The sequence below is a fragment of the Fusarium falciforme genome, chromosome 12 (genome assembly GCF_026873545.1).
Source record: "Fusarium falciforme chromosome 12, complete sequence".
Taxonomy (NCBI): Eukaryota; Fungi; Ascomycota; class Sordariomycetes; order Hypocreales; family Nectriaceae; genus Fusarium; species Fusarium falciforme.
The window spans coordinates 2656546-2683335 of NC_070555.1; the positions used below are offsets into that span (position 1 = coordinate 2656546).

Sequence of the window (26790 nt, forward strand, 5' to 3'; positions counted from 1 at the left end):
TATAGTATATAACTTAGTAATAGTAATAGTTAAAGATAGGTTAAAGTGCTTTATTAGGAATAGAGATCTTCCCTTTATAGGTCTAAACTTTATTACTTTATTATTAGTATCCTAATATATAATTAATAAAGTCTATAATTAGTTATTTATATTTTTTAATAAGTATAAGGTATTCTAATAAGGGTATTAGTTTTTATATTTACTTAATAAACTTTTACTTAAGGTATTTTTTTATAGTAAACTATAATAATTATTCTTTAGCTTTAATCTTTTTAATATCTAGATTAAGTTATTAGCTAATAGTATTAGCTTAGCTATTTTTTATCCCTTTAATATAGATAATAATATAATTAAATTCTAAAAGGTATTTAGCGTATTATAATTATTATTTATTAAGTTCTTAGGTTTTTTTAAAGTAAGTAATATTTTTATAATCTATATATACCTTAATTTAATACTTACTTTTAAGGAGGTAATATTAAAATTCCTTAAAAGTATTAATAATTATAAGGAATTCTTTATTATAAATAAGATAATTAAGTTTTACTTTATATAGCTTATAAAAGTAAAATATAATAAAATATAAAAGTCTTTTATTATTTTATTACTTAATCTAGGCTCTTAGTATAAAGTTAGAGGTATTTATTTTAAGTTTTATTAATTAGGATAAATTAAATATCTTAAGTATTAGTTTACTTAGGATAAGTTCCTTAATTATATAAAAGGCTTTTTATGCCTAGTTCTTAAATATAAATATTTTATTTTTTTTTATAAGATTAATTAATAATATTATAATCTTTTTAAATTATTTAAGGAATTTATAGTAATAATTAATAAAACTAAAAAAGGCTTATATTTCCTTAATATTAGTTAGTTCTTTCTAGTCCTTAATTACTAAGACCTTCTTAGGGTTTATATATATCTTATTATAAGAAATAATATATCTAAGAAATTTTACCTCTAAGGCATAAAACTTATTTTTCTTAGGTTTTATTAATAAATTAGTATCTTATAATATTTATAATACCTTATAAATATATTTTATATATTCTTTTTTTATTTTAAAGAAAATAAGGATATTATCTAAGTAATATATAATAAATATATCTAGGTATTTTTATAGTATATTATTAATTATTTATTAAAATATAATAGGTATATTAATAAGTCTAAAAGGTATAATAAGGTATTCAAATAGTTTATACTTAGTATAAAAAGTGGTTTTTTATTTATATCTTTTTTTAATTTAAATAAGATTATAGGCTCCTTTAAGGTTAAGCGCTATAAAATACTTTATTTTAAGTAATTAATCCTTTAGCTTATTAATAAGGGGCAGCGATATATAATCTTTAATTATAATAGTATTAAATATCTTAAAGTTAATATAAAGGTAGAGCTTTTTATTCTTTTTTGGGATAAATATAATAGGGTATTTAATAAATAATTTACTTTCCCTAATATATTCTTTTTATAATATTTCTTTAATATATTTCTTTAATATATTTCTTTAATATTAATAGTTATATTATATTAAGTAAGTAAAGTTTATTAAAGCTAGGTTATTTCTTATTAATAAATTTAATTTCTAAATTATAATATATATATAATAATAGGCCTATTTTAAGTTTTTCTATAAAGAGTTTTTTATAGATCTAATATTAAAATAAGATATTCTTAAGTTATTTATCTTTTAGTATCTTCTTAATTTACTTATAGTTCTTTTTTAATTAATAGAATTATTATATAATATATATAATTATTTATTAGTTTTATTATTTTTATTTATTATAGTATTTATATTATATCCCTTTAGGTAAAAAGGTATCTTATATTTATCTTTACTTAATTTCTTTAATATCCTTAGTAGAAATTTAAGATCTTATATTATTTCCTAAGTTATTATTTATTATAAAGGGTATTTTATTCTTAAAAGAAAATACCTAGCTAATTCTCTAGTTAAAATATAGGTTAAATTAGCATAACTATAGGTATCTAAGTATTAGGTTATAGCCTTTTATAGGTATAATATTAAATAAGATTCCTTAATTCTTTTCTTTAATAAAAACTTTAAAGTAATTAATCTCGCTATTAATAACTCTATTATTATAATTAAATTATTTCCCTTTAAGGTTAATTATTATATAGGGCTTTGCCTTATACCTTTATAGTAGCTTAAGCTTATTTATTATCCTTAGGTTAAATAGATTCTACTTAGCTCTATTATTTATTAAAGCGCATAGCTATTTTCTCTTAATTTATATTAGTATTTTAAAGTATCTTAGGTTAATACCTTTTTTTATAATATATAGGGCCCTTTATAGTATTATTAGCTATTCTTCTACCTATAGCCCTTTTATAAGTAGGTTTCCTAGTTTTTTAATAATATATAGCTAATATGGTTATACTTATAGTTATTATTATTATATGCTTTATAGTTATGCGTATTATCTTAGCTATATAGCTAGTCCTAGTATTATTATTTTTATTCTTATCTTAGGTCTTTTTTATCTTCTAACTAGGTTATTAGTTATTAATCTTCTAGTTTTTCTTATTCCTCTTAGCTAACTCGCTTTTATTAGTCCTTAACCTTATAAATAATTTATTTATGCTTTTAGATAGCTCTATATAGTTCTTTCTTATACTTAGCGTATATAATACTAATAGCGTTATATTAATAAAATACCTAGTATCCTTTTATTTTATATTATATATAGGGTTTATTATTAGGTTATACTAATAAGGCAATAAAGAAATAATCTTACTTTTATTTTTCTTTTTAATATTTTTCGCACTAATAGTATTAATAGGATATCTATAAGATACTTAAGTATTTCCTATATATTAGGTATATTTATATGTTATTTTATAGATTAAAGGGTATTTCTTAATATTACGGGTTTTTAGCTAATTCCCTATAGTAGGCTTTAATATAGATTTCTTACTTATATATAATATCTATATATTCTCGTGCTATTTAGATATACCTTTCCTATAGGTTATTTTAGTATTAGTTACTATTCTTATTATATAGCTATAAGTAGTTTTTTTTTATCTATAGTTCTTTATTACTTTTTTAGCGCTTTTATTATTAAGAGTATTTTTTATATAGTTCTTTTTATAATTTCTAGGTATCCTATTTAAACTTAGTTTAGTTTATATTACTATTACTTACTTTAGTAATTTAATTATTATATAGTAGTCTATTATATTAGTTTACTTTTTATTATTTATAGATTTTATTATATTCTTATAATGCCTTAACCTAATATTAGGGGCATAGGGTATAGTTATATTATATAAGATCGTCTTATCTATAATCTCTTTAATAAATTATAGTAGGTATTAAAACTTATTCCTTCTTTTTATATCCTATGACTTACTTCTTATAGGGGAAGCCTTTTATAGTGGCTTCCTAGAAATTAGTTTATTTATTTATTATTAGAAGTACTTATTACTTTTACCTTATTAGTATTATTTCTTTCTTTTATTTAAGTTTCTTAGTTATTATAATAATAACCCTTTTGCTATTTATTATATCTAATATAAGGTTTCTTTATTTTATTAATTCTAAGAGTAATTATTATTATATATCTTAGGTTTTCTTTAGTTATTTCCTTATTTATCTTACTTAATTATAAGCTACTTTAATATCTAGTTTATATTTATATTTATTTTTATCTCTTTTTATTAATATATTATAGCTACTTTATAATATTATAATAAGTTTAATTATTTAAATTATAGTCTAGGGTTTTTTATCTTCTTATTAGACTTATTATATTATATTTATATATTTCTTACCTTCTAGGAGGGATTATTATTAATTTAATTAATAATATCTCTCCTTAATATCTTACTATTTCTTATAATAAACCTTCTTAATATAGTTTATTTTATAGTAGTATTAGTATTCTAGGCCATAGTAATCCTATTTGCCCTTTTATATAGCTCTAAGTATTATAGGGCTAGCTTTAGTGCTATAAGAGGTATTATTACTCCTTTTCTTACCTTAATTAGCATTAAACCATAGGTTATTAGCCTTATTATTACTAAACTTAGGGTTTTATAGTTTCTTTTATAAGAACTATTAATTATTAATCTTTATTGCTTTATTAATATAATTAATAAGGTTATTAAGTTAATTTTCCTTATAAAGTTTTACTTAGACCTTCTTCTTAAGTCTATTAAAGAAAAAGGATATTAAGGGTTCTTAGTCTTAATTAAGCTTTAAGGCGAGTTAGAGATATTTTATTTTATATTCTAAGACTAAGTAGGTTTATCTAAGCGCCTTAATTTCTCTTTTAGCTTATACCTTTTTATTAATTATTTTAAATATTTATTAGAGTATAGCCTTAAAGGTCTTAAAGCTAGAGTAGAGGTTAATAGTCTTAGGTAAGAGTTTAATAAATAAGGTAATAAGATACTTCTTTATAATAAGTTTAAATTAGGCTATAGCATACTTAGTAAGTTATCCTATAGTATATTAGACCTTATTAGATATTAGGTAAAATTATATTAAGTAGTAGGTTATAAAAGCTTATAGCTATATAAGGAAAGTAAGTAGCTTATAGGTAGTCTTATTAAACTTCTCCGGGGGGTCTAACTTTAAGATTTCTCTTATATCTTTGCCTCTTATAGTAGTAATTATTATATTATTAACTTCTTAGATATTATTTATATATTAGGCATTCTATATTTACTATATTTCGCCTATTCTCTTAATTAGATTATATATATTATTTATTTTAGCGCTTATAGTAATAATCTAAGCTTAAAGCTATTTAACTTCTTTATTATTAGAGTTATTTATATTATTTATATCTTTATCTTAGTTAATTAGGGCTAGTATAGTAAGTAAGTAGTTAGTAAATAAGACTTATTAATAATTATTTATAGGAGTTACCTAGGTAGTTATTATATTTAATATTATTTAAGGTAATATAAATAATTTATTAAATAAGAGCTATTAATATATAATAATTATATATATTCTTAAGAGATAAACTAATTATATTAGGTTTATATTAGTAAATAAAGTAATCGCGCTATACTTAAATAATAGGGGGTATTATATCTAGTAATATACTTAAAGGTATTAAGTATAACTAGGTTATATTAATAGCTAAGGTAGCTATTATATAGTAGAGTATATATAAGTATATTTTATATACTTAGGCTTTTTTAAGTAAAGCTAATCATAAGTAGGCGTAATATTATTCTAGGACTAACGCGGTCTAGGAATAATATTAGTCCTTAGTCTATTAGTCTTATTATGATTAGTGGTTTAATACTTGGGATTTATGGGGAATATATAATATAACCGCGAGGGTTATAATAAGATACCTTATTATATTTATTTTAAAGAAAAATAAAAAGCTTAGATTTTATATTAACTTTAAAATACTTAATATTATTATAATTTAGAATTATATATTATTATCTCTTATTAATAAATTAAAGAATTAATTATTTAAAATAAAATATTTTATAGCCCTTAAGCTTAAAAAAGTCTATAATTTAATTTAAATTAATATAAGAAATAAATAAAAAACTACTTTTTATACTAAGTAGAAACTATTTAAATACCTTATTATGCCTTTTAAACTTATTAATATACCTATTATATTTTAATAAATAATTAATAATATATTATAAGAATATCTAGATATATTTATTATATATTACTTAGATAATATCTTTATTTTCTTTAAAATAAAAAAGAAATATATAAAATATATCTATAAGGTATTATAAATACTATAAAATACTAAGTTATTAATAAAACCTAAGAAAAATAAATTCTATACCTTAAAAATAAAATTCCTTAGATATATTATCTCTTATAATAAGATATATATAAACTCTAAGAAAGTCTTAGTAATTAAAGATTAAAAAAAACTAATTAATATTAAAAAAATATAAGCCTTTCTTAGGTTTATTAATTCTTATTATAAATTCTTTAAAGTTTTTAATAAAATAATAATACCTTTTATAAAACTTATAAAAAAAGATAAAACTTTTATATTTAGGAATAAAGCTAAGAAAGTATTTAATTAAATTAAAGAACTTATTCTAAGTAAACTAATACTTAAGATATTTAATTTATCTTAATAAATTACACTTAAAATATATACCTTAGATTTTATATTAGGTGCCTAGATTAAATAATAAGATAATAAAAGACTCTTATATCTAATAGTATTTTACTCTTATAAGCTATATAAAATAAAGCTTAATTACTTTATTTATTATAAAAAATTCCTTATAATTATTAATACTTTTAAAGAATTTTAATATTACTTCCTTAAAAATAAATATTATATTAAGGTATATATAGAGTAAAAAAATATTACTTATTTTATAAAAATATAAAAACTTAATAAATAATAACTATAATATATTAAATACCTTTTAGAATTTAATTATATTATTATTTATATTAAAAATATAAAAAATAATAAAGTAAATATTATTAGCTAATAATTTAACTTAAATATTAAAAAACTTAAAGCTAAGAAATAATTTTTATATTTTATATTAAAAAGATACCTTAAATAGAAATTTATTAAGTAAATATAAAAATTAATACCTTTATTAAAGTATCTTATACTTATTAAAAAATATAAATAATTAGTTATATATTTTATTAAGTATATATAAAGATATTAATAATAATATAATAAAGTCTAGTCTTATAAAAGAAAGATCTTTGTCCCTAATAAAATACTTTAAATTATCTTTAATTTTTACTATTATTAAATTAAATATTATAATAATCTAAAAGAAATAACCAAAGCTATATAATAATACTATAATAACTATAACCTTAGAAGTAAAATAAAAAAAAAGATATATTAATATATAAGATATTATAAAAAGATTACTAATATTAAGTAAGATAATAAGCTAATACTCTTATTAGAGTATTTTTAACTTATTAAAAGCTATAAAAAATAAATTATTAATTTTATAGCTTATATATAAAGATATAACTAAAGGGAAGATAAACTCCTTATATTTTATAAGGGAATTACTATCCCTAATAAAATAGTTAAATTAATCTTTAAATATTATTATAACTTATTTCCCTATAATAAAACTTACTAATTAATATTTAAATAAATAAATTATATTTATAAGAATTATTAATTTAAATAAAAAATTAAATAATAGATATAAAATTACGCGAAATATAACCCTAATATTAAACCTATTATTTATAAATAAAAGAAAATTATAAGAATACCTTACTAAATCACTAGAGTAACTTATATAGTAATATAAAGTAACCTACTTCTAAGATAAATCTAATAATATAATATATAACTTTTAGATAATAAAAAAACTAATAAATAATAAGTCTTAGATAAATTATATTATAAACTTATATATAAAATATATAATTACCTATTATATAAATATTAAGGAATTAATAAAACCTTAAAATAAATTAAAATAATATTTATTTTTCTTAATATAAATAAAATTATAATAATAATTATTAAATAATATAACCTTTATATTACGGCCTAGGAAACCTCCCGGCTATGTAACTAAAAGGGACCCATGTTATTATATTAATTAAGAACAGATTAGAATGGATTATGCCCTATAGTCTATGATCCCCTCTAATCTAGCGAGTAGGATTATAATAGCTTAGGCCCTATAGGCTATGATCTATTATGATCTACCTTACTATATAAAGTATATAGAATATACTTATTATATTTTCCTATATAATAGCTACCTTAGCTATTAATATAACTTAGTTATACTTAATACCTTAAGTATATTACTAGATATAACTTATACCCCCTCGTTGCTTAGACTATGCCTAGTACTCTCTGCTAATATAAACCTAGTATAACTAGTTTATCTCTTAGGAAATATATAATTATTATATATTAATAGCTCTTATTTAGTAATATACTATATACTCTAAGTAATATTATTACTATGGCGCCTAATATTAGATCCCCTTTTACCTCTTATAGTAAGCTGCCTATTACCCCCTAATAGGGATAGCCTACGATTAAGCTAGAAGAACCTAATATCCTAATAGATATAGATAATAATAATAAGGAGTATATTATCCTAGCCTTATATAAGGATAAAGTCTAAAAACTTAGAAATAAATATAACTATTTAACTACTTAGTATAATAACCTCCTAGATAATATATATAATAATATTAGGATTACTTAGGAATAACTTATAAGTATAAAAGTATTTATAAATAATATATAGGAATACTTTTATTAAGCTATAAAATAATAATAATAATAATATTAGTAAATAATTAATAAATAATAGAACTAAATTAATTAACTTATTATACTCTAAGCCTAATAAAATAACCTAGCATAATAATAAGTTTATAATCTTAGTAGCCTAATATTTAAATATAATACTACTAATATTACCTATAAAGATATTAGTAAGATTATTAAGCCTAAGGACCTAGAGCTATTTAATAGATAAGCTATCTATATTAGGATATTTTTTATATCCCTTAGGGCATATTAATAGTATTTCCTTATTAGGATAGCTAATATAGAAAATAAGGTCTTATATACTAGTAGATGCCTTATAGGTAATATATTTACTTAGTTTAAACCTAAGCTATATGATTTTCTTAGAGATAAACCTATTAAAGAAATATAACTCTTTTTTATTAAATATAAAAACTTTAGAAATATAATTAGGTATAACTTTAAAATTATTAATAAAGAATAATAAGCTATATAGAAACTTAAGAACTTATAATAAATAAGGGCTACTTTAACCTATATAGCTAAGTTTATATAGATTACCTTATTCCTTAACTAAGAAATAAGCGCTTTTTAAATTATATTTTATAAAAGACTTAAGGATAAGTTTAAGGATAAACTCTATAAAATAAAAAAACCTAATAACCTTTAAGATTATATTAATATAGCTATTAAGATTAATAACTAATAGTTTAAATAATATATAGAGAAATCTAATAAGGGATAAATCTAAGGTAATAAAAATAATATTAATTAGTTTTAAAAAAAGAAATAAGCTAAGGGTAATATATCTTATAGGACTTATATAAGACCTATAGAACTTAGAGTAACCTAAAAGGATAATAAAGATATTAAATATTATTATTATTATAAGAAGGGCTATAAGGCTAATAAATATTAAAAGAAATAATAAGATATTAAAAAAGGATATTATTAATTAAAGCTATAATAAAACCTCTTAGAAGGTAAGAAATATTTAAATATAACTAATTAGGATAATAACCCCTAGATAGCTATTTATATTACTAAAATACTAGAAATAGCGCAGAAAAGATATAATAAAATAAGACTTTAACCTAGAGAAGTTATTATGCCCTACTAAGCCGCCTACCTAATAGAGGAATAAGCTATTAGTAACTATATAGTTAATAATATTATAAAGAAATAACTCTATAAACTAATTAAACCCCTAAAGGTCTACTAGTTATACCTTATTAACCTAGATATATAGAACCCTTTATTAGAATTAGATAATAAAAAGGAAAACCTTATTAATAAATAATAAATAATCGCTATTACTTAGCTAAATAGATATTATAAACTTATTAACTATAGTTAGTATTTCGCGGGAGTATAAATATAATAGGAATAAAATGCTATATAAATCTATAGATAATAGCATAGCTAATATATAGTATTCTAGGAAGATAACTATAAGGTATTAGTCCGCGAAGGGATTAATAAATATTATTAGCTTAGTATAGCTACTTAATATATCTAACTAGCTAGAGAATAATAAAATATAAATAATATAGAGGATATCTATATATAGGTATACTATAAGGAAGTAATATTAAACCTAAGATAGCTTAAACTTTATTATAACCTATAGGATAATTTATATATAATATCTATATACTTATAATATAAAGAAATCTCTTAGGTATTATATAAAGACTATTATTATAGTATATATATTATAAATAAATAATAAAATAATTATTTTTTAATCTAATTACCTTAACCTAATATTAAACCCTATTTAGCCTATAAAACCTTTTAATATAAGGTAAAAGAATAATATAAAGGACTTAGTATTACTATGCTATGCTTTTACCCCTTAAAGGAAAAAGCTATTAGCTTAGAGTAATAGATTATTATTACTATATGGCGAATTATAATAAAGCAAGGGAAAGCACTAGATAGGAGTTATCCTAATACGGAAGTAACCCTCTGCTATGAAGAAATATACCTATAATATAGATAATAGGTACTAGCCATATATAACTAGCTAGAATATATAGCAAAGAAAGGATTTAATTTCCTAACCTATTAAGGAAATGCTATTAATAAGGAATAGTATAAAGGTATTTAATTATACCTTAGAAAAGACTATAGACCTATAGATAAGGTCTTATAAGAATATACTAAATATATCTAATATAGAGACCTTAATAAGGTTTACTTAGAAACCTAATAGCTAGATTATAACTATAATAATAATAAGGCTATAAAATAAAGTTATTAGAAATAGATTAATAGCTAAGTAGATAACTATAACTATAAAGCCTATGCGAATAGTAAATATAAGTTTAATTATTTTAGCTATATAATATTAAAAAACTAAATAGCTTATTTAATATAAGGTAATATATAGATAAATAAGGATAAGAATTGCCTTAGAAGGCCCTTTACTTTATAAACAAAGTATATAAGTAATATTACTTAGAACTAAAAGTATAAGTTAAGGGAGAATAATTAAATACTTTAGTAAATAATAGAGCTAAATAGAATTATTTTAACCTAATAATAGTAAATAAGCTTAAGCTACTATAGAGGTATAAATAAATACCTTATTTAGTTATTAACCTAAAAAGAACCCCTTTTAATTATAATAATAATATTATTAATAGTAAGATTAATTACCTTAAAGTTTTTATTAAAGGAAAGAACTAAGGGATATTATTTAATATTATATTAAATAAGTAATATAACCTTATATTTAAGTACTTATAGTTATATGAATTTAACTTATATTTTAATTAGAGAACTAGCTAGGTATTTTTTTTTAATAATAAGATACCCTTTATATTAGATAATAACTTAGATATAAGATTTTAAATTTCTATTAGAGATACTAAAGAAGTTAGGTAGAGGTAAATATAAGATATTTCTTTACCTAAAGGGATATAATATAAATACTATAATAAATAGAAATAATAAAACTAATAAATAATTATATATATTATATAATAATTTTATAGATTAAAAAAAAACCTTAAGTAAGCTAAGAAGATATTAAAAAAAGAATAACTTAAGAATATCTTATTATAATATTATATCTATAAGAAACTGTTTATAAAAGAACTTAAAATAAATTTACTTAAATATATATACTATAACCTTAAAATTAAGTTTATTAATAAAAAGTAACCTAGCTTTAATAAATTTTATTTACTTAATAAAGTATAATTATTAGTATTAAAGAAATATATTAAAGATATATTATAAAAAGGATATATTAAAGAAAGTAAGTTATTTATTAGATACCTTATTATATTTATCTTAAAAAAGAATAAAAAGCTTTAACTCTATATTAACTTTAAAATACTTAATATTATTATAGTTAGAGATTATATATCGCTACCCCTTATTAGTAAGTTAAAGGATTAACTTTTTAGGATAAAATACTTTATAATACTTAACCTTAAAGAAGCCTATAATCTTATTTAAATTAAAAAAAGATATAAATAAAAAACTACTTTTTATATTAAATATAGACTATTTAAATACTTAGTTATGCCTTTTAGACTTATTAATATATTTATTATATTTTAATAAATAATTAATAATATATTATAAGAATATCTAAATATATTTATTATATATTACTTAGATAATATCTTTATTTTCTTTAAAATAAAAAAAGAATATATAGAATATATCTATAAGGTATTATATATACTATAGGATACTAAGTTATTAATAAAACCTAAGAAGAGTAAATTTTATGCCTTAGAAGTAGAATTCCTTAGATATATTATCTTATATAATAAGATATATATAAACCCTAAGAAGGTCTTAGTAGTTAGGGATTAAAAAAAATTAATAAATATTAAGGAAGTATAAGCCTTTCTTAGCTTTACTAATTACTATTATAAATTCTTTTAATAATTTAGAAAAATTACTATATTATTAATTAACCTTATAAAGAAAAATAAAATATTTATATTTAGGGATAAAGTAAGAAAAGCCTTTAATATAATTAAGGAACTTATCTTAAGTAAACTAATACTTAGAATATTTAACTTATCTTAATAGATTAAACTTAAAATAAATACCTTAGACTTTATATTAGGCGCCTAGATTAGATAATAAAATAATAAAGGATTTTTATACCTTATTATATTTTATTTTTATAAGTTATATAAAGTAAAACTTAATTATTTTATTTATAATAAAGAATTCCTCGCAATAGTTAATACCTTTAAGGAATTTTAATATTATCTCCTTAGAAGTAAATACTAGATTAAGGTATATATAAATTATAAGAATATTATTTACTTTATAAAAACCTAAGAACTTAGTAAATAATAACTATAATATACTAAATATCTTTTAGAATTTAATTATATTATTATTTATATTAAAGGAATAAAAAATAATAAAGTAGATATTATTAGCTAATAACTTAACCTAGATATTAGAAAAATTAAAGTAAAAAAATAGCTCTTATAGTTTATATAAGAAGGATACTTAAAGTAATAAATAATTACTTATATTAAGTAATAAATACTATTATATTACTTAATAGATAAATAAAAGGATAAGATTATTACTAATAATACCCCTAGAAAACTTAGGAGACTTATAATTAGATAAGTAGATTAAGTAGGAAGCTAGTAAGAAATAATTATATACTAGAAATATATCTTTATATCTTAGAAATATATAAAAGAATTTATTAAATATTACTATTAGATAGTAAAATATAATAAAAAACTTAATAATAGAGATTTCTAAGAAATAATATATTAATATTTTTATTAGGAAAATCTTAATATAAAACCTAAAAGCTATTTTAATTATAAAATATATTATAATAATATATAGCTAGGAGATAAGGACTTATTAAAATTATATAAATATAACTAAGTTATAGGGATATTTTATATTATTATTAGAAATACTTATATAATAAAATAAGGTAATTTACTCCTAAAATAGATCTAAGAATATAATATATAACTCTTAGATAATAAGAAAACTAATAAATAATAAGTCTTAGATAAACTATGCTATAAACTTATACGCGAAATATATAGTTACTTATTATATAGATACTAAGGAATTAATAAAACCCTAGAGTAAATTAAAATAATATTTATATTTCTTAATATAAAGAAAATAGTTATAATAGTTATTAAATAATATAACTTTTATATAAAAACTAAGATATAATACTATAAACCCTATAGAGAATTATAATTACTCCTAGTTATATAATAGCTATAGGACTTAATTATTATAAACTTTATTATAAAACTACCCTTATTAGAAAAACTAGCTATAAGAAACTTCTATAATAATATTCTTATTATTATAAATAGACTTATAAAAATTTTTTATTTTATACCCTATAGAGAATTAATAATAGCTAAAGAATTTACTTATATTTTTTACTTTTATATTACTAAAATATATAATATATTACTTAAAATTATTATAAATTAAGGATTATTATTTACTTTAAAATTCTAATAAAGCCTTATAGGATACTTAGGAATTAATTATAAACTCTTTATAGCTTATTATAAGGAGATAAATAAGTAAACTAAATATATAAACTAAATACTAGAATAATACCTTTAATGCTATATTAACTATAAATAAACTAATTAGGTTAAGAAGTTATTAACTATATAATTAGCCTATAATATAGTAATAAATAAAAGCATAAAGATTATATTAGCTTATACTAACTTTAGGTTTATATTAAATATTTATTAATAAATAAGAGATATAATTATTAACCCTAAAGTAATCCTTATTAGTAATTAATTAAAGAACCTATATAAAGAAATATAAATAGAACTTAAATTTATTAGAAATAAAATAATAAAATATATTAATAAGAAAAGAATTAAGGGATTAATCTTCTTAGAGGGAAATATAATTTATTTTATAATAAAAAATATTAAAATAAAATAATAAAATAAAAAACTTAACCATAAGTATATTAAACCTTATAAAATTAAGTAAAAAATCTTAAAATATAATTATAAATTAGACTTATTACCTAAGGTTAAGCTTTATTTAATTTTTTATATTTTATTACTTAAATTAATAAAAAAAACTATCTAAGTTAAAACTAATAATAAATTAGAAATAAAAGTTAATAAGCTAGAAAAATATATTATAAAAGCTATTCTTAATATAAATAAAATTAATAATAAAATAATATATTTTATTAAATAAAAGGATTACCTTAATTCTAAAAATATATAAAAACCCCTAAAATACCTTATTAATATATAATGCCTTCTAAAGGGCTTTTATTAATAATATTAAAAGGGGAAATAAACTTAAGGCTAATAGCACTCTAGTTAATAATATTTATAGCACCTATAGACTACGCGGCGATTATAGCCTCTAACTTTGCCTTCTTAGTTACCTTTAATTTATCTAAAGAGCAAAGTCCCTAGATAGCTATCTTAATACCCTTAGTATATAATTAGCATTTTTAATAATAAAGCTAGGTTAGATAAGCTAAAACTTTATTTATCCTCGCTTAAGCCTTTTATGCCTCTCACTATAGATATAAAAAGTCCTTTTTAGTATACTCTTCTTTAAAATCTAAATAATTAAACTCCTAGTAGATATAATTTACTTAGAAAATTATTAATAATAAAAACCCTATAAGTATAAATATATAAATAGGCACTAGAGATATTTATTAATATATTATATAAAAGGCTATAATAAGTATATTTTTTATAGTAATCTAACTTCTTAGGTAAGGCTATATAATAAAGGCTATAAGAATAATAAAATAAGTAAGATATAATCTTAAATCTAAAATAATTAATAATATTACTTAGTTTAATAATAGTTAATTACTTCTTAGAAAGAATAAGATAATTAGATATATTAGTAAAAGATTTTTATAGGTTAAAGATTAATATATATATATAAAATAACTAAGGTTATAGATATGGCTTTAAGGATAAGACTAATGGAGGGGAGATATTATATTATGGCCTAAAAAACCTCCCAGCTATATAACTAAAAGGGACCTATATTATTATACTAATTAGGAATAGATTAGAATAGATCACGCCCTATAGTCTATAATCCCCTTTGATTTAGCGAGTAGGATTATAATAGCTTAGGCCCTATAGGCTATGATCTATTATAATCTACCTTACTATATAAAGTATATAAAACGCACTTATTATACTTTCCTATATAATAGCTACCTTAGCTATTAATATAACTTAGTTATACTTAATACCTTAAGTATATTACTAGACGTGACTTATACCCCCTTGTTGCTTAGACTATGCCTAGTACTCTCTGCTAATATAAACCTAGCACGACTGGTTTATCCCTTGGGAAACATATAATTGTTATACTTTATATAAAAACTAAGATATAATACTCTAAACCCTATAAGAAGTTATAGCTACTCCTAGTTATATAATAACTATAGGATTTAATTACTATAGATTTTATTACTAAATTACCCCTATTAGAAAAACTAATTATTAGAAACTCTTATAATAATATTTTTATTATTATAAATATACTTATAAAATTTTCTTATTTTATACCTTATAGAGAAGTAATAATAATTAAAGAATTTACTTATTTTTTTAATATTTATATTATAAAAATATATAATATATTACTTAAAATTATTATAAACTAAGGATTATTATTTATTTTAAAATTTTAATAAAACCTTATAAAATACTTAAGGATTAATTATAAACTCTTTATTATATACTATAAGGAAATAAATTAATAAATAAAATATATAAACTAAATACTAAAATACTACCTTTATTATTATATTAATTATAAATAAACTAACTAAGTTAAGAAATTACTAATTATATAGCTAGCCTATAATATAGTAATAAATAAAAGTATAAAGATTATATTAATTTATATTAATTTTAGATTTAATATATTTCTAATAAGTAAGTAAGCTAGGCAACTAAGTAAGCTACTTTTCTTAACCTTTTATCTAGAAATTATAATATAAATATAATAACTTATTTAATTAATTAAAACTACTTACTATACTTTTCCCTAGATATCTTAATTACTATCTAATAAGTCCTTATATTATATATAGGCTTACCGCAAATACTATAACGCTAAATACCTAGTCTAATTAACCTTCTTTAATTACTACTCTTTAATAATTTAGCTATTATCTATATACTAATATCTATTTAATTAATTACTTATCTTCTTTCTTTTATTATTATTACCCCTCTATTCTATAGTTAGGTCCTTTTTGCCCTCTAGCGCTAATTATATATCTTATTTACCTCTTAAAGATCTTTATTCTTAGTAGCTAATAAGGTAACCTAATATATATTACCTTTATCCCCTTCTTAAGAAACCTTAGGGCTTTAAGAATTAACTCTAGGGAGCTATTTTAGTGCCTTTTAATTTATCTTTTAAGGTATTTAAACTAAGATTAAGCCTTAAATATAATCTTTAGGGTCCTTAATACCTAAGAGGTTAATTAATTAGATACCTCCTTAATTAGCATTAGTATTTATAGCTATATATTAAGCTTTAAAACTATAGTTTCTAGGTTAAGAGAAATAAGCCTAGCCCCTTTAAATAATACTTTAGTATTTCTTTTTATTATAATAGCCTTATATATTATATAGAAGGCTATAAAGAACTTAGTCTTTAAAATATAAATTATAAAGTATTTAATTAGATATTTTATTTCTTAATTATAGACTTACTTTAATATATTAAAGTACTTAATATTAAGGGGCTAAAGTAAATAAAATATATATAGTAATATATAAAGCTAGATAATTTTATTTTCTTTATAATATTTTTTAAATTTAATAAAGTAATAACTTTTATAGCTATTAAGAATTAAGAAATAATAAGAATTAACTAATTAATTAATTATATATTAATTAAAGTATTTAAGCTATTTAAGACTAATATTAGTATTAGTCTAGCTATTTTATATTATTATTATAGCCTAATTACCTAGGAGGTTACTTTCTTAATACTAATTAGCGAGGTAATATTAGCCTATATTAATACTAAATAATAAGATTAATTAGCCTTTTATATTAATTACTTAGATTACTATAATTTATTTTTAATTTCTAAGCTATATTAATTTTAGCTTTAAATATCTTTCTAAGCCTATAATAACTATTTTGCTTATAATTATACCTATAAGAAAGCTAATCTTATTAAAGTTATAAATATCTCTTATATTAATATTATACTTCGCGATTAAATTTGCCATAAGCTAAAATAAATTATAAATAATAATTAGATATTTATACTTAGCTCTCTAGTAATAATATTTTTAAAAAGAATATATTTTAAGCTCTAAGTATTACTTAATAAAGCTTAAAGCCTAATATATATTAATATATTATAGTTAATAAGTAATTAATTAGTTATTTCTTTAATACTATAAAGCTAAGAGGAAAATCCTTATAAATCTAGGATCTATTCCTCTAGATAAAATAGGCGATGTAATTTATTAAGTATATCACATTAAGATTAGATATTAGTCTACCGGCGACGTAAAGTATAATAATTAACTATATAGATTTCTATAGCGCGCTAGATACTTAGTCTTAGGTTATTTTAAAGGGCCTAAAGAGTAAGAAGTATGCTAGCATTATAATTAGACTATAATATATTAGGCGGTTAAGAATTAATTAATTAAATAGAGATAATATAAGTTAAGGGATTTTTAGCTTACTTAGTTGCCTAGCTTACTTGCTTATTATATATATTACTTTAAATACCTATTAATAAACTAAACATATACTTATTAACCTTAAAGTAATCTTTATTAATAATTAGCTATAAAACTTATATAAAGAAATAAAAATAAAACTTAAATTTATTAAAAATAAAATATTAAATTATATTAATAAGAAAAGAATTAAGAAATTAATTTTTATAAGATATATAATTTATTTTATTATAAAGAAATATTAAAATAAATTAATAATATAAAAAACTTAACTATAAATATATTAAATAATATAAAATTAAATAAAAAGTTTTAAAATATAATTATAAATTAAATTTATTATCTAAGGTTAAGCTTTATTTAATCTTTTATATCTTATTATTTAAATTAATAGAAAATATTATTTAAATTAAAATAAATAATAAACTAGAAATAGAGATTAATAAACTAAAAGAATATATTATAAAAGCTATTTTTATTATAAATAAAATTAATAATAAAATAATATATTTTATTAAATAAAAAAATTACCTTAACTCTAAAAGTATATAAGAACCCCTAGAATACCTTATTAATATATAATACCTTTTAAAGGACTTTTATTAATATTATTAAAAAGGGAAATAAACTTAAGGCTAATAATACTCTAGTTAATAATATTTATAGTACCTATAGACTATGCAGCGATTATAGCCTCTAATTCTATCTTCTTAGTTACCTCTAGCTTATCTAAGAAATAAAATCCCTAGATAGCTATCTTAATACCCTTAGTATATAATTAATATTTTTAGCAATAAAGTTAATTTAAATAAGCTAAAACCTTATTTACTTTTACTTAAGCTTTTTATATCTCTTACTATAAATATAAAAAGTCCTTTTTAATATATTCTTTCTTAGAATTTAAATAATTAAACTCTTAGTAAATATAATTTACTTAAGAAATTATTAATAATAAAAAACCCTATAAGTAAGAATATATAAATAAGCACTAGAGATATTTATTAATATATTATATAAAAGGCTATAATAAATATATTTTTTATAGTAATTTAATTTCTTAAGTAAGATTATATAATAAAGGCTATAAAAATAATAAAATAAATAAGATATAGTTTTAAATCTAAAATAATTAATAATATTACTTAATTTAATAATAATTAATTACTTCTTAAAAAAAGAAAAATAAGTAAATATATTAATAAAAGATTTTTTATAGGTTAAAGATTAGTATATATATAGAAAATCACTAAGGTTATAGATATAGCCTTAGGGATAAGACTAATAGAGGGGAGATATTATATTATAGCCTAAGAAACCTCTAGGCTATATAACTAAAAGAACCTATATTATTACGCTAATTAGAAATAGATTAAAGGGATTATACTCTATAGGCTATAATCCCCCTTAATTTAATAAGTAAGATTATAATAGCTTAGACCTTATAAGCTATAATTTATTATAATCTACCTTATTGCCTCTAAGTATATAAAATACCTTTATTATATTTTTTTATATAATAACTACCTTAGCTATTAATATAACTTAATTGTAGTTAATACCTTAAGTATATTATTAGATATAATACCTCTTATTATTTAAGCATAATATAACTAGTCTTTCTACTAATATAAACCTAGCACGACTAGTTTATCCCTTGGGAATATATATAATTATTATAAAAAGGTTACTAAGATTAGATTAAAAAATAAAAAAAAGACTATAACTATAAACTATATATAAATAATAAGTATAAATTTAATTATCTTACTTATATTATAATAGTATTAAAAAACTAAATACTTTATTTAATATATAGTAATATATAAATAACTAAGGGAATATATTACTTTAAAAGGCCTTATATTTTATACTTAATGTATATAAATTATAATATATTAAATTAAAAGTATGAATTAAGAGAAAATAATTAAATACTTTACTATATAATAAAGCTAAGTAAAATTACCTTAACTTAATAATAATAAATAATCTTAAATAACTATAGAGATATAAATAAATATTTTAGTTAAGTATTAATTTAAAAAAAACCCTTTTAATAATAATAATAAATTTATTAATTATATACTTAATTATCTTAAGGTTTTTATTAAAGAGAAAGACTAAGAGATATTATTTAATATTATACTAAATATATAATATAATCTTATACTTAGGTATTTATTAAAAAGTAATTTAACCTTATAATATACCTAAAGATAAATTAAGGTAACCTAGTAAGAGAAATATAATTATAGATATAATTAAGCTATTATATTAACAGCCTTTTAATATAAGAGTAAATATTAAATATACTTTATAAATACTTTTATATTTAATATTTTACCTTGATAAACCCTATCTTATTAAGAATATAGTACTAATTTATAATAAGTAAAGTAATTAACTTATTATATATTTTAATAATAATTAATTATTAATACTAAGAATAATATAATATAAAATAATATTTTAAATTACTGAGTATATTCTTTTATTAAAAACTTAAGCCTAGAAAGATATTAATATAAAACTATATTAATTTACCCCCTTAATATAGTAACCTTATTAAGGTATAAACTTAGAGCTATCTTAGATTACTTAAAGTAAATTAGCTTTATATAAAAGACTAAAAATAAAAGAAATATAGTCTATAAAGACTATAGGGTAGGTAATAGAAATAAAAGGTAAATAAGTAGTAGAATTAGTTTATATAAATAGCTAATTTGCTAGGTAAGGAATTATAATATACTAAACATAAGGTAAATATATCATAAGGTAAAAATAGAGAAGATTAGCTTTTAATTAGTATTTTTATTACTTATATTAAATAAAGATTTAAGGAGTTATTTCTAAGAGAGGGTTTATAGCTTATATAGCTAATACATTAGAATTTATTAGCCTAATTTAGATAAAAGTTATATTATTAGATAGCACTAATTCCGGGCTTTAAAACCCTATTAGTCTTACTAAGAATAGATAACTAGAAGCTAAGTTATAGTATAGGGAGGTTAAAACCCTAAGGGGTTTAAACTAGGATATATAAAACTAAATAGAAAATATCTTGTAGAAAGAAATAGCTTTAATAGCTTTATTAGGCTTTTAATAAAGCCCTAAGTCTAAAGTTATATAACCCTTCCTAAAGGAAAAATATAGCCTAAAAGGGTAATATTATAACTCCTTAATATCTTACTTATCTAAGTATATATAGCTTAGGTAAGTAGGCTATAAACAGCGCCTAATATATACTATAATATAGGAAAGTCCTAGGCTTATAACTAATAAGCTTACTTTTTTAGAACTTTATTTATAAAAGACTTTTATATAATAAAGAACTTTATATCTTATAAGAATATTTAAGCTAAAAAAGCTCTTTATAGCCTTATAGCTATTATTAGATATTTAAAAAGTGAATTCTTTTTTTTTTAGTTATTATTTACCTAGGCTTTAAGTTATTTATAGACTTAATAAGTAAGAATTTATTAATTATTAAAAGTAACTTTTAGATAGTCTTATTAAGTATATTAAAAATAATTACTTTATATATAATAAAGAGTTAATATTTCTTATTACCTTATAATAATAAGAAATATAATTATAAAAGCTTTATTATTTTATAAAATAAGTTTAAATAAAAGGTTAAGAAGTAAAAAGCTTAACTTATAAGTTTCTTAGTAAATAAAATAAAAGTTTAAATAAAAACTTAATAAGAAGTTTATTAACTTAATTCTAAGTAAAGTCCTAAGATATAATAATAGTAAATATTATATATAAATATAATAAGTAATTTAATTAAATTATTAGGAAGCTTAGTATTCATACTAATAATTTAGGCTTAGAATTACTTAATTTCTTTATTATTAAAATTATTTATTTATAGTTTTATTTTAATTAATTAAGATAAATATAAGTAGATACTTAATAGGTAAGAACTATTAATAGGTATTTATAAAAGTTACTTAGGTAATTATTATATTTAATATTATTTAAGGTAATATAAGTAATTAATTAAATAACAGCTTTTAATATATAATAATTATATAATTCTTAAAATATAAGCTAATTATATAAGGTTTATATTAATAAAAGAGTTAATTATATTATATTGAAATAATAAGAGGTATTAAATCTAGTACTGTACTTAAGGTATTAAATATAACCTTAGAGGGGCACATATTACATACTTATAACTGCTAAAAAGGGCTAGCTTGCTATAAAGACCTAGTATTTAAATCCTAGTATATATATATTAAGTTAAAGCTCTATAAAAAAGGAAAAAAAAAAATAACTTAGCAATAGTGCTTATAACCTAAAGGTATATATTAAAAAAGCTATAAGTTATAATAAGATATATATTACTAACTAAAGTAATATATTATACTTTTTACTCTAATAATAGATTTCTAATACTAAAATATATAATTAAATGTTTAATAATTTATATTTTAAAATTAAGTTTGTTTTAAACTTTTTATATTATATATAAAGCTATTATAATATAAAGAAATATTAAAAAAAGTTTTATAAAATTAATTTTACTTTTTCTAACTTAAAAATTATAATCTTAAAGTTTAATATATTATTATAAATTTTAATACTTATAAAAGAAAAAACTAAGCCTTTAACCTCTTAGGTCTTAAAAACCCTAATAACTATATTTAAGACTAAATCTTAATTTATATACCTTAAAAGATAAATTAAAAGGTCTTAAAATAGCTCCTTAGAATTAATCTTTAAAGCCTTAAGGTCTTTTAAAAAAATATAAAAATAATTATATATTAAGTTATTTTATTAATTATTAAAAATAAAACTTTAAAAAAATAAATATAATACTTTATTAATATTAGAAAGTTAAAAAGACTTACTAATAATAAAAAATATTATAATAATAAATAAAATAATTAATTAAATAAATACTAATATATAATTAATAATTATATTACTTAAAATAATAAAATAATAATTAATATAATTAAAAATCTTATATAATAATATTTATAATAAGCTTAAGTATAATTTAAAAACTTATTTAATAATAATTTAAATATTTAAGAAAAAATATAATAAATAATTTACATTAATTAAATAATATATTATATTATTATTATAATTTAAATCTTAGAAGTTAAGAGGTTAAAATACTTATCTATTTTACTATATTTATTTATTAAGTATATTATATAATAAAGAATTTAAATAAGAATTAAATAACTAAGTATATAAATTAATTCCTTTTTTACTTAAACATATTTTCTTATATGCAATATATATATATATTTTTTAAAGATTTTTAATAAACTTTAATATTAATTCTTTTTACTAAGTTTATAATTTTACTAAGTCCTATATAACTTATTAACCTAATTGTACTTTTATATATAAATAACCTTATATTAGGGATATACCTGTTGAAAAACACGTATGGCACTAAGATAACTGCAATTATGTTATTAGTCTTATTTTTAGTTTAATCTAACTGTCTGAGGTCATCGCCACTTATGATATACGCAGCTCCCCCTCCTTCTTGCCTAATTGGGCCAATTTCCCTCTTCGGGTTCCACGTGAGCTTCTTGCGTACAAGGCCCAATTCAAAAGTACCTGCCCTATCTATGACTGTGATAATGCTCGAAGCATTCTCTTTAACCCTTCATCCAGCACGTATTTAGGATGCGCGATAACTACACGAAACCATCCGGGCTCCTCGCTTCTATAAGCAGTTCCTGAAATGGCATACACCTTCTCCTTTCTCAGCAGCGCTAAAATATCGTCGTCGGTGACCGACTGGCTTGGGACCATAGCCGACAGATGTACCATCAAGAATAGAGAAGCGTTCGAAGTTCGATACGGAATCTCGTGCTCTTTTAAGAATTGAGCGACATGCCTGTAACTCTCTGCTAGACGTGATCGATACGTTGCAATGTACTTTTGGATGTATTCCTGGTCGGTTAAAAGAGAAACGGCTACCTTGTCTGCAAGGCTAGATGGAAAATTAAAGAGTCTGCGGATTGATCAACACCAATGCAGGGGTAGGCCACACGGCTTTGATACTTACGAGAAGCTTTCAAGAGACTTCAAGAAGGGTCTGTTGGACTGGCTTATAACACAACCAATGCGTAAACCAGTAGCGCCAAAGTCCTGTTCTGACGTTAGCTTGGCGAGGCATGTACGGGAGGCATGTACGTGACATAACCACGCACCTTGCTGAAACCCCATTGCGTATGCACTTTTCGAGGGTCCATTAGTCCTTCGGGGTTTATAGAAAGTATCGACGTGAATGGCACAGGGTCATCCATTTCAGGGTTCTCGAATACAGACAGTCCGTAAATCTCGTCGGCAAGGAGATGCAGTCCCAACTTGCCACAGAGACTCATGTAAGCTTTGAGAACCTGGTTAGAATAGCAGCGACCTTAAACATTGTGAGCTTCAGCATTTTCTTCCCTTTGTTGTTTTACACAAACCCAGTGGATTATGCGGAGAGCACAAGAGTATGGCCTTGACAGTTTTTGAATCCTCCTGCGCTCGCGTGTACTCTTTCTCGTACTCTTGAACGGCTTCCAAGGAGAACGGGTCGACAGTTCCAAACGAGACCTCGCGAACCCCGACTCTATTTGGGTTACTAAGATGCGTTGCAGGTAAGAGAAGGGAACGTACCCGGCTCGGATGCCAAAGATGTAACTGAAGGCAGTCCAGTAAGGCCGACCGACAAGCACTTGGTCTCCATGCTCGAATAGAGACCATGCACAGCATTCGAGGGCATTGCCCATCCCTGGCGTGACAGACAGGTGTGGCGGTGCAAGGGGCGTAAAAGGTTTGAGCTGCTGGTTCAAGAATTGGCATAGAGCCTCCTTCGCTAGCTTTGAACCAGTAAACCCATCCCCATAGGTCAAGGCATGAGAGTCGGCGCGAATCTATCACCGTCAATACGCACTACATAGTACAGCTCTTGGGAAGCTCATACATTGGAGTTTATGAATTCAATCAATTCGGCGTGCATTAGGGCCTATGACAATTAGCCTAGGCAACACTCGGAAGACGGCGTTTTCCAACATTCTCGGCGAGTCCCAAGTTAAGGATGCCCTCGGGGTTCTTTTCGGGGTGCCACAAGTCGTTGAGAACATCGAAAAACTTGGGGACTTCCGGCAGGAAGCTGACGCCTCGAGCCGAGATGCAGTCATCCACGTCCATAATGAGCGTACCGGCGGATTCTAAGGCAAGTGCAGAGTTACGAGTCAAACTGAGAACATGCCTCGCTTTTGATTATCAGAGATAGCAGCGCTAAATGGTATCGCCACCGTCCTACCTCGGCTCCTGCGATGAAGTTAGCCGGCGAATTTCCGTGGCCATTTGCCAATATCTCCGACAATATCTCCAACAATTTTGCCGACTTCATTATATCCGGCACGGCCGACCATCCCCGGGCTTGGGCTTTAGCTGGCGGTATAGCGGGTGCGCCGCAATCCATAGGAAGCTGCTTCTGCAAGGCATCATAAAACAATCCCAGAAGTTGCTGTAGACCGCTAGCTGACCATAATGCCCATGTATAATATTATATTTTTACACCTCTCAATCCTCTAGCACGTCCTCTATTGAACCTTGCCGAAAATTTGATCTATACCATCAACATGGTAGAAAAGCAAGAATCTGCGGAATTCTACGACCCAAACCCCATAGATACCACACCACAACAGTCAGATACAGAACCAATTGGCAGCCTATCCTCCCCCGGTGTCCCGCCCTGCGACACAGACGATGATACGTATCCCGAAGGCGGTCTTACAGGCTGGCTTTGCGTCTTTGGTAGCTTCATGGGCTTAATGGCTAGCCTGGGTCTGGTTAACTCTCTGGGCTCATTCCAAGCTTACTTGGAAAGACATCAACTGCGAGAATACAGCTCTGGCAAAATCGGCTGGATCTTCAGCCTTTATACCTTTCTGACATTCTTTTGTGGTATCCTAATCGGACCAATCTTTGACGCCAGAGGGCCTCAGGCGTTGATCTTCCTTGGCTCAGTTCTACTCATCGCAACCATGGTTACTCTCGGCTTCTGCACAGAATACTGGCATTTCATCTTGTCTTTCGGTGTGTGCGGAGGCCTAGGAACGTCATTGGTTTTTACACCCGCAATCGCAGCCGTCGGCCACTTCTTTTTCCAAAAACGAGGGATTGCAACCGGGATCGCCGCAGGAGGTGGTGCGATCGGAGGTATACTACTTCCTCTTGTACTTGAAAGCCTCTTTGATAAGATAGGCTTTGCCTGGGCAACTCGTGTTGTTGCTCTAATATGGCTAGTTTCACTCGGGATTGCCTGCATCCTGATGACGTCTCGCCTACCTACGAAACCATTCTCCAAGGAGAACATCTTACCGCCTGGTCTAGTACTAGGCCATGACAGGCTTAACCTTAAGCTTAAATAAATAAATATTAAAATTGCTTTTCTCTATAGGAAAATTATTAAGGAAATCTATATTAGGTAACTAAAGGGCTTTAATAATAGAACCAGAAGAGTCTAGAAACTATAAAAAGCCTTATATAGGCTAAAGTAATTACCTAGAATATAATATTAAACTCTTTTTTTTTCCCTCTAAGATTAAGGATTTTAGTCTCTTATCTCTAATATAGATATCTTTATTAAGAGCTAAACCTATATTACTATTTATATTAATAACCTACTTATCACAGGACTATTAAAAGGGAATACTAAGATAATAAAATAATGCCTTAACTAGCGGTTTAATATAATAATCCTAGGGCCTTATTACTTCTACCTAGGGATATTTATTACTTAGAACCGCAAATAGTAAAGACTAAGTCTCTTAT

At 21.7% G+C, this 26790-nt stretch overlaps 2 protein-coding genes across 2 annotated transcripts; one reads left to right on the forward strand and one right to left on the reverse strand.

The window, feature by feature from the left end:
• Positions 1-23580: 23580 nt before the first annotated feature.
• NCS54_01460200 (Aminotran-1-2 domain-containing protein) lies at positions 23581-25158 on the reverse strand (the record flags this gene model as incomplete). Its single annotated transcript, XM_053159743.1, has 6 exons — positions 23581-23950; positions 24026-24108; positions 24171-24379; positions 24432-24577; positions 24625-24881; positions 24997-25158. The coding sequence occupies 6 exons, from the start codon at positions 25156-25158 to the stop codon at positions 23581-23583; spliced, it is 1227 nt and encodes a 408-aa protein (XP_053015718.1).
• A 437-nt stretch (positions 25159-25595) lies between these two features.
• On the forward strand, positions 25596-26387 carry NCS54_01460300 (MFS domain-containing protein; the record flags this gene model as incomplete). Its single annotated transcript, XM_053159744.1, has 1 exon — positions 25596-26387. One exon carries the CDS (start codon positions 25596-25598, stop codon positions 26385-26387), a length of 792 nt encoding a protein of 263 aa, XP_053015719.1.
• Positions 26388-26790: the final 403 nt, after the last annotated feature.